The sequence below is a fragment of the Mus musculus genome, chromosome 19, assembly GCF_000001635.26.
Source record: "Mus musculus strain C57BL/6J chromosome 19, GRCm38.p6 C57BL/6J".
NCBI classification, from domain to species: Eukaryota; Metazoa; Chordata; class Mammalia; order Rodentia; family Muridae; genus Mus; species Mus musculus.
The window spans coordinates 37,268,743-37,282,842 of NC_000085.6; the positions used below are offsets into that span (position 1 = coordinate 37,268,743).

Sequence of the window (14,100 nt, forward strand, 5' to 3'; positions counted from 1 at the left end):
CCGAGTTCCAGGTCAGATTTATTGTAAACAGGATAACCTCAGGACCCCGCCACACTGACTGACTAAAAAGACTTTTTAAGTCTCTGGCAACTCGTGACTTTTTCACACATCTCACTTGCGGAAGCCTGAGTACGTACATGCGGTCTCTGGACAGTATGTTCTTGTTCATGGACCACAACCTGGACCCACTGAGATGAACCGGTTGGGATGCCAAGTGACACACAGGAGCTTGGGAACACACTGAACACCACATGCAGGTTCATGGAAGACGACATGGGATTGTTTCCAATCTCTTCAGGTGTCTTTTCTCATACAAATGACAAACTTTTAACTGTACCCATTTTTTTTTTAAGAGCTAAGTTACTCAACGGCAGGTGAGCATTTACAGAAAAGGTAGCAGACTGTTGTTTGTGTTTACAACGATGGATTCGAACACTCAGGACTAAGTTTAGATTCATCTTTGTATAGATTTTGCAGTTCGATGAAAAGCTGCATAGTCACACTGGGCGGGGTGGCGCAAGCCTAATCCCGGCACTTGAGAGGTGGAGGCAGGAGGATCAAGGAGTTCAAAGTCGACCTTGGCTACTGGGCCAGTTGCGCAGAGGAGAAGGCAGTGTTGACTCGTGTCTTCTGAAGGGATGGACAGAGACAGGCTTCTCACCGGGAGACTCTTAGAACATGTGGATAGAAGACGGGCGCAGCACCACAGGGAGAGCGGCCTCCACAGCCGCCCAAGTTCACCGTATTTGGAAAATGTGAAACTTAACCTGTGAAAAGCCGAGAGATTCTACAGCAGAAAATCCTGGCCAATCAAGTAACATGGGGCAGGAAGATGTCACCTGGAAACGCCACTCTCGGCCTCAGCTGGTGGACGAACAGGAGCGCTTTGCTTTCTGTTGCTATTGCCTGTGTGTGGAAACATAGCCACGCTTGTTCTTGAAGCAAGTTTTAATAGCAAATACTTTAAAACAGCTGTTAAATCTACAGGAACATTTTCACCTAAAATAGTATCTTGTGAAAAAAATAGTTTTTTAAAAGTCCACTCCAGTCATCATCTGTATGTTTATATTCATATATTCAAAAAAATAACACTTAAGGCAAGATGAGACCGGAAGCAGCGGGGAGTTTAGAGTCTTACGGAGACTGGCTATTTCAGAACGCAACCGTTTTGTATCTCCAAGGAGGTGGCTCTGTATTTGCTTCCTTTTAAGTCCCTAGAGGGGCAAATGTTTTAGTTCACACACGGATCACAATTTCACCCTAGGAGTTGTGGGGAGTTACAACAGCTGATCTTAGCACAGCACGTCTGCTGACAGAACACAGCAAACCAACTACGAGAAACAGAAATGTCAACAGAATCTGATGAGCGAGAGCCCACAGGAATCCTGAGAAATTCTGAACTGGGTGTAAGGTCAGTCTGCGTTTCTAGCACTGGGAATTCTGGGGCTTCCAGCATTTGACTAAGAAGATTAAAAAACATACCCAAATTTTATAAAATCAGCAAGTTCACTAATAAAGGAACATGGCATTGCTTTGTGCATCATCTGTCAAATGTAATGTTTTCTGTTGGTTTACAGGAAACCATCAAATAGAAAGCAGATGTGAAGATCGGTTTTTAAAAAGGTAAATGTAATCCTCTCTAAATGTTTTGAAGCCTTTAAGAAAAAAAGCTCTTTTTTTTTTTTTTCAAGACAAGTGACTATTTTACAGAATAAGGAAGAAAGACTGTATTGGGATATCTTTCTTCAGATTAAGCAGTTAATATAAGGGAATTTCTCTTAGGAATAAAAAGGAAAAAAATTAAGAGATTTAAGAGATTTTAAAAATATTCTACATCTATAAGATTTTATAAGTTTATTACTTTGGGTTTTTAACATTTCTACATAATAATGCCTGATTAACTCTTTTCTGTTTGTCTCTCTAATAGCAAGCCAGAAACTACTCAAAGCTGAGACTGTTTTCCCAGGCCCTGGAAGACACAGGAACATGTCTACTTTCTTCAGAGTTTTGCAGCCATGAAGTTAATATGTGGTTTCACGAGGGGAAACAGTGGCAGGCCACGCTTGAACTCAGTCATGTTGTGAATCACTTCAGGCTGAAAAGGAAAAAAAAGTTCTTTAGTGTGCTATACTTAAAAATTAGGCTAAGCAGGGTATTGACTTTTTGGGGTAGGAAGGATGGGGGGTGGCATGTAATACAGTAAGGGTCCTGGAGTCCCATGAGTCTGTTCTGTAGAGACCCATGGGACTCCTGGCTTTCGCTGGCACACGTGGGCTGGCTAGGACACCCAGCAAAAGCCTGATGACACTGCCCATTTTTTCACCCTTCGGGGAAATGATAATCTTTCAAGATTAGTATATACAGAGGTACCGTGGAAAGGGCCACACACTGCCACTCTAGTATTTGAATCTGGGAAAGATATGGCTGGAGGTGACTTTGCCCACAGTGATACAGTTCATGCCAGAGACAAAGCCAGGAGCAGAGGAACACCCCTGCATGCCTAGCACTGTGAGGTCGAGGCAGTAGGATTAGGAGTTTGAGGGCAGCCTCAGCTACACAGGGAGTTTGGGGCCAGCCTGAGCCACATGACAGCGAAACAAAGAACAGAGGAAAGGCAGACACAGGCAGAGGCTGAGTGACAGACACTGGAAGAGACCTCAAATAGTCTCAACACCGGTGACCTGAACCTCCAGGTTCTCATTTACTCTGATGAACAAACTCCTTTAAGTATGAAGGCCTCGGGCAAGCCTCAGGTTTCTTACTTGTGGCAAGGGTGGCGCTTCGGACAAGTTTATATCATTCTGAGAGGGGAACTCTCCAACAACAGGACCTGTAAGAAAACAGAGTCTTCACTATTCACACAACAACAATTTTCAAAAAAAAATCTGAGCTAGACTTAGTCCTTTAAAAAAAAAAAAAAAACCAGTTGTACCAGGCTCTTAACGTACTTCTTAGTTACTCTCACCATGCTTGCTACAAGACCTGAAGGCTGGTCCCAAGTACTGCTCAAGGGTGTTGTTGTGAGGCCACCCACCCTTGGTCTGGACAGCTTGACTTCACTGGTCTGACTGGGTTAGATCTGAGGCTCTGCCCTCCTGCAAAGCAAGAGAGGACTGTGCAGGTGACACCCCTGCCCTGCTGTGCCTGCCGTCTGCAGGTGGGTCCCTGCAGCTGCTTTTGGAGATGGTGCCCGGATTGGCACAGCCACCCTGGGCTGGCCTTCTCCTCCACTCCACTCCCCTTCCCCCAAACCTCTGCTTCAACAGAACAGACCCTGCCCCAGGTCCTTTTGTTTAGATCTTCACTTTCTGATGGTCTGTAAGGTGAATGACTACGGTAAGGGACAGCCATCATATGGCTCAATATGAGATTAAAAAAGAATTTTTTTAAAAAGTCAACCTCCAGTACTTACAAGAATCCATTTCCCTGGCAAGAACATGGACAGACACTTTATGTCTCCTCGGTGCGTCGACAGCCAACATTTCCTAAGCACAACAAAGCCAAGGTCAGGCTCTTGAACCACTAAAAACCTTAAAGTTCTCTCTGCCTCTCTGAAGAATCAGCCACCATAGAAGCTTTCTTTCCTTTCCTCTCACATGATTTTTCTCTAAAAGATTCCAGAGGGCAAGCAAGACTTAATTGTGGGGCTTGGAATCAAACCCAGAACCTGACCCGTGCCAGGCAAACATTCTACCACTGGGTTATACCTACCCCCAGCACTACCAAACATGACTCCTATTTTATAGGTGAGGAAATTGAAGCCCAAGGGAATTAAGTGATCTGCTTAAACCCATAGTGGGAACTTGATATATACACCAGATAGGCCTTGACATCTGCCTGCTTCTGACTCCCAAATTCTGGGACTAAAGGTATGTGCTACATGCCTGGCTGGGCTTTTCCTTACATTTCTTTTTTGTGGTAGACGGACACACATGTAGAAGTGAGAGACAACTGTATGATATCCTCTCTGTCTACTGTATGGTAGGCACCTTTACCTGTTGAGCCACCTCATGACTAGACCACCTAGTGATCATAAACCATTCTTTTTTTCCTACCCCCTCATTGCTTCCTTCCCTCCCTGCATTCCTTCCATTCTTTCTTCTTTCCTTCTCAGACAGAGTATTGCTATGCAGCTCAGGTAGGCCTTGAACTTGAAATCCTCCCTCCTCAGCCTACCCAGTGCTTAGATCATATGCCTGTGCTACAGTGCCTGGCTCCTCTAGTGATCTTTACTCAGGACAATCATGACCCTTGTTCCTCTAAATCTGTACAAGAGGACAGCTGGTAAGCTATGGCTTTCTCACCTATCACGGGATTGGAAACTAATACTTAGTGAGTCTTGCCTTGAATACAGCAATCTTCTGCACGAGCTCACATCATTCTAAGTAAGCTGTCATGGTGCTTATTTTAATGATGTGGACTCAAGGAGAGGAATGCTGTACCCTAGTCAACAGCATGCAAGCGCTCTTAGCATCTCTAGTTCTTTCAGAAGCTTCGAGCCCGCCTGCATCAAGCACCATGTAATAGCTCACCTGAGAACGTCTTTCTTACTCTAGCAAGTTTGCTTCCAAAGTTTGCTTTGGAAAATCTTCCAACAAAACAAGCAAATAAAAAGACTGGGTCTTGGCCCTGTTTAGCGCTGCAAGCCTTTGATTTCCACACTCAGGAGGCAGGCAGATCTCTGTGACTTCAAGTTCCAGGGTAACCAGAGATTCACTATGTAGCCCAGAACTCACTATGTAGACTAGGGAAGCCTTTTTTACTAAAGGTACGTGCCATACACCTAGCATCAAAAATCTTCTTGACCCCTCTTCACTCCCTCTTGTCAACCTGAGGCAATAGAAAGAACACTCTTCCGTCTCAGTTTTCTATTTCCTTATCAACCTTGTTTGTTTATAGAAACAAACTACTGCATTTTTTGGTAAACCAGAACTCAGAAATACTTTTTTTTACAAATTCTTTGCAAAAAAGGCTCCAGAATGAGAAATCTAAGAATGTTTTGTTAATGAGATAAAGCAAATGCAGGCTACAGAACTTAAAATGCTAATATACTCTCTGACTGCGTTAAGCTTACACAGTCATGAAGCCTTTTCTTCCAGATGTGTCTGTCAAAGCCTTGCAGAACACCAGCCGGAATGCAGTCAGAGCAGTGATTTGTCTAAATTTATCCTTGATGGTGGAAATACACCCATTTTTAAATGCAAGAGCGAGTCATTTCCATAACCACTATTTTCACAAACTCAGTACGTAGGCATTTCTTGTAAATTTAAATAAACAACATATAGAGAGAAAAGCAATGTTTCATTCCTTCTGGAGGCATTATTGGAGGTTACATTGGGATGTCATCTTTTGTGAACAGATGTGACTAATAATACTTGAGGATGATAATCTCAGAACCCAGACAGATCACTCTCATCTGTAAGCAACTGAGAACAAACACTTGTCGACACAAAGTGAAACAGCCCTGCAGGTAAATAACACAGCTAAAATGTATTTCATAACATCTGGAAGGAAAACACATTCTGAATTAAAGTGTCAAATCCTGAGACTATGTCACAAAGTGGCAATCACATAACTCCTTCAATAAACCCCATATTTTATACATCAGGGAACTGAGGCTTCAGAGCTTGGGTGACTTGGTAGTCACAGATCTACCAGTTTGCAGAGGGCTCATCTGAGTTCTCGGACTGAAGTCAGACACCCTGCATGCTCCTGCTGCTGCCCTACAGAGAAAAACGATGGATGGAGGCTGACCTAAGACAGCACTTTAGACAACGCACCTCCTACACCCGACTCTGAGCTCGCCACCTTGTTGTGGTTCTTCAGGTAGACAAAGTAAGTGCACCTGGGGTTAAATGTCAGGTCCAAATTTTGTTTATATATGCATATAAACAAGAACAGTTTAGATGCAATGATTGAAAAAGGCTTTCCTCCACCAAGGCAACCAAAGTAGCCGGCCCAGCCAGCCATCTCTACCCCAAAAGTGGCTCAAACATCATTCCTCAAAAACACACATTCAAACCAGGCATGGTACACACAGCTGTATTTCCTCAGCACTTAAGAGACAGAGGCAGAGGAATTGCTATGAGTTCAAGGCCAACCTGTGCTACAAACTGAGTCCCTGTAATCACTACCATAAGCTTCCTATCCAGTCCTGCAGTCTCCCTTTTCTATGGTTAAGATGATGTGAACTTCACTAACTCTTTTCTGCAGACACAGGAAACAGCAGCCCTGTGGATTTACAGATGAGGGGACTGTAGCATAGTAGCTATGTACAGGATAATCAGTTTCCTCTATGAAACAGCCAAGTCAGGGCTGTTCTATTTTCCTGACTCCTCTCTTGCCACAGCATCCTGGTGATGAAGCAAATGGGAGTGAAAAATCCTAGTGCAGCAGACTCGTGACTAGGCAGTCCTCACCAGTCACTTGACCATCCTAAAGCGACCAGCCAGTGCTGACCCCTGTGCGGACATCCACAACAGAGCCCCAGAGAACGGCACTGTAGACATCTGTTCCCCAAAAGACACAAGCATGTGGGGGGAGAGGATAGTTCTCTCCCCACATCAGACAGCTCATAATCACAAACAACCCAGGCTAGAAAACAGGGAGCCGTTCTACGGTGCTAAGTTAATCACAGACTAAACTTTTTCATCTTACAATCAAGCACAAAAATATTTTATGTAAATTAGAGGTCCCCAAAAGTTTCAAAGATTATGTAACACTTTAAATAAGCACAATTCCTCTGTGGCATAAACTTTGAAATTCTTCATTTGACATGTTGTGCTAGCTAGGTTCTATGTCAACTTGACACAAGCTAGAGTCATTTGAGAGGAAGAAACCTCAACCGAGAAGATGCCTCTAAAAGATCAGGCTGTGGGCAAACCTGTAAGGCATTTTCTTAATTAGTGCTTGATGGCAGAAGGCCCACCCCATTGTGGGCACCCACGCTTACACAATCATGAGACAGCCAAGAGGAGCAAGGCAGCAAGCAGCTTCCCCCAGTGGCCTCTGCGTCAGCTCCTGCCTCAAGGTACCTGCTCTGTGTGTGTTCCTGCACTGGCTTCCTTACGCGATGAACAGTGATTTGGAAGCAGAAGCATAAGAAGCCCTCTCCTCCCCGACTTGCTTCGGTCATGGTGTCTCACTGCAGCAGTGACATCCCTGACTGGGGCATGCATCCGTTTTATACACTACTCACATTATTACGGAGGGAGAGACTCGGATGGAACAGGATTCTCTTAAAGCTGTGCTGGCGGCCCCCAGGCAGTGCCTCTCTATGCCACTTCCCAGGAAGCACAGACACAGCACACACTGACACCGACTGTGTACTGCGTCCTTTGCTCCCCTGCCTCCACTGAAAAGCTCAGCAATGATTTCATACGGCGTGGCAGAAGGAAGAAAGGGAGCTTGCAAAGGGAGGTATGGAAACCAGAAGAGCTGCTGCAGTCCCTGAAGTACAGAGGGGGCTGTATCTCACACTAGCAGGCCAAATCCTTAATGCTACAAAGAACACGTTCAGAAAGGCAGTCTGAACAGCTCAAAGCAGCAATTCACAGTGTGGCAAGTCCACCATCAAGCAAAATTTAGGAGCCAATGAGACTGTTAAAGTGGGAAAATGCTCCCACTCCCAAGTCTGACAAGTAGGGACCCACATGGTGGAAGAGAAACTCCTTCTGCACGCTGCCTGACCTTGACATGCATGCACCCACACACGTTAAACACATAAATATTAATCAGACAGTAAAACAAAGTTATATAGCAAATCCACTGACCTGGTAGAATCTGATGATATCGTCCTTGGTAAGTGTCTTTAAATATGCAACTTCTATGTTATCTGGAGAGGTAACCAAGCAGTAATTTATAAATATTTTTATACCTTAAACGGCTCAAAATACTGCACTGAAAGGCAATGCATTTCAGTCTAAGCCTGTTGAGCGCCTACAGGTTTAAGGATTTTCACATGTATTTGTGTGTCTGTGTGAACGTCACAGTGCAGCTTTTGGTCAGGTTTCTCCTTGCACCTGCCGGTTCCAGGGATCAAACTTAGGCTTTCGGGCTGAGCAGCAGGTGTCTTTACCTGATGCTCTTCTCTCCAGCCCAGTTATACATGTTTTAAACCCACCACTGTTATCTAAATAGGCAGATTCCAAGGAAAGTAATTGTCCATGCTACAGCAGCGAAGACTTGGCCTGGGAACCAGGTTTGGTTCATACACAGTGAGGTGTTGGATCAGGGACCAGTTAACTTTGAGTTTTCTAAATCTTAGTTTCCTTTTCTGGAGGTTGAAGGAAAATAACCAATGAGTAAGATTATAATGACAACCACGAAGAGGACAATTGACAGGTGACGAGAGGCACATGGGAGCCACCAATGTCATTACAGTAGACCTGGCTGCTAGAAAACCACGGGGAAAGGTGGAGCATGGTGGTACACACACTAACCCCAGCATGTGGGATGCCAAGGCGGGCTAAACTCAGAGCTCAGGACCAGCCAAGGATATGTAGTGAGACCCTGGCTTCATAAGACAAAACAAAAACAAAAAGCCACAGGCAAGAAAAGTAAGTCCACACGGCAGCGACTGGTGAAGATCTTCAGTTTGGTGGTGTCAGGAAAGGAATTAAACCTGTCTCCTGATTTCTACTGTGCTTTGGCTTTGTTGCTTAGTCGTCTCTGGAATGAAATGGGAAAGGAATCATACACAGGAGACTTCAGGACACAGAGCTCTTCTACATCTGAAAGCAGTGGAGAGCTTTGGAGATCCTGAATGGTTCAGGGATGGCACTTGCCTTATCAGAGCTCAGAGTCTCAGGCTATCACAGAAGCAGTGAAACACATACAGCAGCTATGTTTCTAGCAGGAAACTGTTGTTACATTAAAGAATAATTTTTAAAAAACAACATTTTTTTAAAAGTGTCCCTCACAAAATGAATTACCACTTGGAACGGCTTTGATGCCCTCAGACTTTACACTGATTTTACAAGAGATCTTTTTACATTACCTCTGTCGTAATTGTACTGCTGCGAGATGATTTCCCCCCAGTATTTAGCACACTCCGCAGAGAGTTTCTTTGGTTTGTCGAGTCGCCGAATCGCTAGTGCTTGAATGTGTTTTTGGAACGCCTCCTCTGTCATGTCCTCTATGGCCTTTTCCATGGTAATCAAGAAGGCTTCTACTCTGCTCTCCAGGTAGTGGGGTGGTTTTTCTGACTGGATGATGAAGCGCAAGCCTTGGATACCGTTGGCCCGACGGGGTCCACTGAAGACAATATAGCCTGGAGAGCACACACGCGCACATAGCCCATTAGGGTCTCAGCACAGTCTCAGAACACTCTAGTCTTTCAGAGCAAATACATGTACATCCTCGGCTCAGTCACAGCTGAAGAAAGATGACCATTTAATGCAATGTCCTCTTCCTACGGACCAGAAAGTTTCCCTGAAGAGAACTGAGGCTGAGGTTTTGTTTTGTTTTGTTTTTCCTAATCCTCTTCATCCTTCAAACCCTGTGACTTCCCGGATTCTGAGGCCTGAGCTCAAGGTATCCCCACTCCTCCAAACCACGGAGCTCGCTTCCATCCCTAGCCAAGTCCTCGGTCCTTCGCTTTCCCATCTAAGTCCCCACACAGCCCATCTCTACAAAGCACTGATTGGCGGGGTAATCTATTCCTGGACCAGCTCTGGGCAACCTCACTCTCTAGGTCCAGCTAACTGAAGGTCACAGATATACCAACACCTTATGTGCTTAGACAGTGGCCCTCCCAACACATTTTCTCCCTCCCATCTCCATCTTTTGCAGACTCACATTATTTTATTCTTTCTAGTTCAAGGCCACTCTAGCTGCATCTTCCTGCTCAAGTTCAGTAGTGATACCTACAACATCAAAATCACTATGGGCAAGTTCTAGATGAAGACAGAGACTCTAGAAGCCAGAGGAGAGAAGTGCATGTGGATTTTTTCCTTTGAGCTCTGAGACTACCAGAAGTGGGTGGATAGGTGCTTCCTCAGGGAGAACCACACTGGGGTCCTGAAGGCCTGTGGTGGATAGAGTGTCGAGGAGCTGCCCACATGAAGCCAACATTGCTAGCACTCACTCTCAGAGCAGGGAAGGGTTCACAATCTGGGCACAGGCCTTCAGTTACAGTAGCTGCTGTCTGAGGTATCTCAAACTCATGGCAGCCAACAGAGGCATATTTGCTATGGACCACAAAGACAGGACTGCTGGTCAGGTATGAGGGCTAGAGGATGCTTGCAGTATGTTGCATCACTCATTACCACATGATGTCAGAGTAGCATCAGGCCTTCTTGGTGCATAGTAAATTGCATGGCCCTGATGGCTCTCAGCATCACTGAAAGTGTCTTAGTCTCTTCATTAGCCAACAGACCCATTTACTGGCATACAGACACACTCCTCTAGTTGGGAACCTGCAGCAAACCTGGGTACAGCAGTTTCTGGATAAGAATCTTGTCCTTGTCCACCTTGGTGGCCTTTCCTGTCTCCTGTTTATCACTAGGCCTCCATGATGCCAGGTAGCAGTGTTTGCAGTCATAGAAAGCCACCTCCCCAGGATGGAATTCCAATGTATAACTGGTAGCAGGCTCAGCCTGTGCCACTTGGAACCCATTGTGGCCTGGGAGCAGCACAGACCAGGAGAATGTGCTAAGTGAGCCAGGGCCTCAAGAGCATGTGCAGGTCCAGGGCATTCTCATCTGTCAGTCATGTGGGCATAGCACTAGGTCAGGCTCTAGATGCAGGCCTGAGAGTGTGCAGAGATGTGAAGGCTCCACTTTAATTACCAATCACGTTTGAGGCAGGACATTCCCAACCCTTTTCTCCATTTAGCTCTTGGCTTTTCCAAGAGCTGCCCAGATCTGGGCCCCTGGGGGTCTCTGGGCAAGCTGCAACCTTCAGGAGCTTTGCTGTTTTACAGGAACACTGAAAAACCAGTATTCCTTAACAGGTCAGCCACTTTGACTTGAGCTCTTTAGAAAGAAAAAGTATCCGTGATGTGTCCATTCTCCAAGCTCAGCACCCAGCATGGGGACTGCTTTAAAATGACAGTATGTGGAGAGACACACCCCATATCTTTTCAAAATGTTTCTTCCAAGCCACTGGGGGTATGTGTGTGTGATTTCTTTGAACTTGGCTTTGTGAGATGGGCCTCGTGCTGCCCAGAACTGTCTAAGTAGCTGAGAATGAGACTTCCACCCTGTAAGTGAGAACTCCTGTCCTCATCCACCAAACCTGCTAGGCTCTGCAGGACTTTTAACCAAGTCTAAAATGCAAACACTTCGTTCTCCTTCCTGCACTTGGGACTCAGGGGCAAGTGAGAGGAAGCACTTGAGATGCTCAGAGCTTGTAAAACTAAGCTGCCCCATAGGACCATAGGATGTGCTTCCCGCGGCACTACCTACAGGCCGGCCCTTAGCATCCTTCCTTCCCTATGGAGAATGTAAGGCGTCCTTTTTATGGCATGAGATAGAGATTCACTATCATCTCGTTGAGAACCGCTTTAACAGCAGGGCTAAGGATACACTGCAGTGGCAGGGGACTTGCCTGCCTCGCATCCTAAGAGGAGGCTGAGTCCAGTCTCCTCACCATGAGAGGAAAGGGAGAAGAGGAAGAAGAACAGCAGCTCCTGTTTCTGCAAGATGCTAACTGATCATCTCTTAGAAGCCCCTCCACATAGACAAGGTTTGCGCACGGTTTCCCTACAAACACGGTTTTCACATCTAAATATATCAGGCTTGAGACACCGCGCCATGCGGCTCTACAAGTGGGAAATGTCTTCGAGCCTAAAAGCTGTTCATTCGTCTCCGGTAGCCTGCGATCCCCATGTTCCTCTCACCAAGCTGCTCCTTGGTGCGCAGGGTATTGAAGCAAGGCTCCGAGATAATCTGGCAAAACAGCTCCAGGAACATGTTCTCCGAGGTGCTCTGCATGTCTGTCTGGTAGTAGATCTCGATGCCGCAGTTATTGTGAACTTCATTCCTCTGCTGATAAACAAACCATCCTCCTAAGAAGTTTCAAAAAGAAAACAGGCTCAAAAATTATCTGCAGTTTTAATAAAGTCAGTGACATATTTGCTTACTTTATTTTTTTGTCTTAGTGGTTTTTTTGAGACAAAGTCTCACCATGTAGCTGAGGCTGGCCTTGAACTTGCTATTACATAACTTATTGTGCTGGTTAGTATTCATCAATTTGACGCAAGTCTAGATATACTTAGGAAGAAGAAATTTCGGTTCGGGAACTGCCTCCATCAGATTGATTGTGGACATGTCTATGGGGCATTTTCTTAACAAGTAATGTATAGGGGAAGAGTAGAGTCCACTGGAGCCCACTGTGGGCAGTGCCACGCCCGGGTAGGTAAGCCTGGGCTGGGTAAGAAGAGCAGCGAGCCTGGCATTGTGGTACATGCCTTTCCTCCCAGCACAGCACAGCTCATCTCTATGAGTTGGAGGACAAGGTCACATTGTGAGACCTCATCTTAACCAAAACCTCCCAGGAGAGTAGCTGGGAGAGCCACGAGAAGTAAGCCAGTATGCAGTGCTCTCCCGCAGGGTTTCTGCTTCAGGCTCCTGCCCTGAGTTCCTGGCTTGGCTCCCCTTGATGGTGGACTGTAGCCTGTGAGATGTTAAATCCTTTCCTCCCCAGGATGGTTTTGGTAAGTGTTTTATCATAGCAACAGAAAACAATCAACACAGCTAGGCCTCCCGTGGAATCCTCCTGTTTCATGAGTGCTGAGACTACACGTGAGCTCAACCACACGAGGCCTGCCTGCTCCACAGCAAGTTTTCTTTCCTTAAAAAAAGTTTTTACTTTTGAGACAGGGTCTCCTGTAGCCCAGCCTGTCTTGAATTTGCTATCCAGTTGATGCTGGCTGTGGAGTCCTGCTCCTCCTGTCCAGACCCACCCAGTGCTAGGATGACAGACACATGCCAGAAGGCTTGGCTTTAGAAGCCCTTTCCTGGTGTACACTGGCAGCGTTGTTTCTCATGAGAAGAGGAAAGGTTTGTGGGCTGTAAGTTCCATCTTTTCCTCTTCCAGTTTTTCACACATATCCCAAAATATTTTCTCCTTCACAGAGCATGAGGCTTCACTTTCCAGCTGTAAATGCCTCCCAAGGGAGAATCAAGCAAAGGGTTACTTAAGGCATCCATCCACATCTGATCAGCTGGCTACATCAGAGTAATTTTCTAACACCTTCATTTTGAGACTGGGATGTAAGTATGCTATTTCTGAGCTTGTGACAATTTGACAGAGCAATCAGGAAGCAAAAAAACAGGGTCCTAAGAGAGGAAAAGGAAGAGGCATGAAAAATTCACTGTGACATTCTCTTTCCAGACTGGCTCACTCTGCATAAAGGGAAATTCCACAGCTGCTTTCTTCTTTTGGTTTGAAGCTTGAACCCAGGACCAAACACACTCACACACAGACCATCACCTGCCATTAATCACAGGCCCAACCTCAGAGCTGCATGTTCAGCGCAAAGGGATGGTTTTTGGTCAGCAGATCCTAACTCTTCCTCTCTGCCAGGTTTGCAGTGGCTGAGGCACTCGTTAGAAGCAGTACATAATAACCATTACCTGCTTTGTGATGACTACGCACAACAGCAGAACTAGCTGTGTTCCACAGAAGTGGCGTGGAGTAATAACGTATCTGAGTTGCTTTAGTAGCAAAACCCCTGGCTTTAAAGGAATGCATAATCTCATAAACAGTGATGCCCTTTAGTCCAAATGAGAGCCAAAGTGCTGTGAGCTCCGACGTTTCAGAAAAACTCAGAAGTAGTTATTCCAGCTGAGGCTATCAGAAAACGTTTAGTGGAAGTTACAGCCTGGCCCAAGTCTTGGGTATTAAACGTGGGGCCTTGTACATTCTGGACAAATGCTCTATCATTGAGCTACATCCCTATCCCCACAGAGCTGGGACCTGGTAGAAGTTAAGTAAAGTCTTTGGGGACATGTGCTTGAAAGGGACCCTGGGACCCTGGCCACGCCCCTTCTCTTTACTGCCTGGCTGTATAGAGGTGAGGGACTCCTTCACCATTGCTCTTATCTATTACTTTGTTATAAGTACAAGAGCAAATGGCCAAATACCCATGACCTG

The 14,100-nt window shown here is 45.7% G+C and overlaps 1 protein-coding gene across 1 annotated transcript in view; it reads right to left on the reverse strand.

Moving 5' to 3' along the window:
- Ide (insulin degrading enzyme) overlaps positions 1 to 14,100 on the reverse strand; it is a gene marked incomplete at its 5' end in the record, with an annotated part of 65,802 nt that continues 51,702 nt past the window's right edge. Inside the window, 6 exon segments of the mRNA NM_031156.4 lie at positions 1 to 2,095; positions 2,763 to 2,830; positions 3,413 to 3,485; positions 7,773 to 7,834; positions 8,999 to 9,271; positions 11,843 to 12,010. Coding sequence (NP_112419.4) covers positions 2,000 to 2,095; positions 2,763 to 2,830; positions 3,413 to 3,485; positions 7,773 to 7,834; positions 8,999 to 9,271; positions 11,843 to 12,010 — 740 coding nt within the window.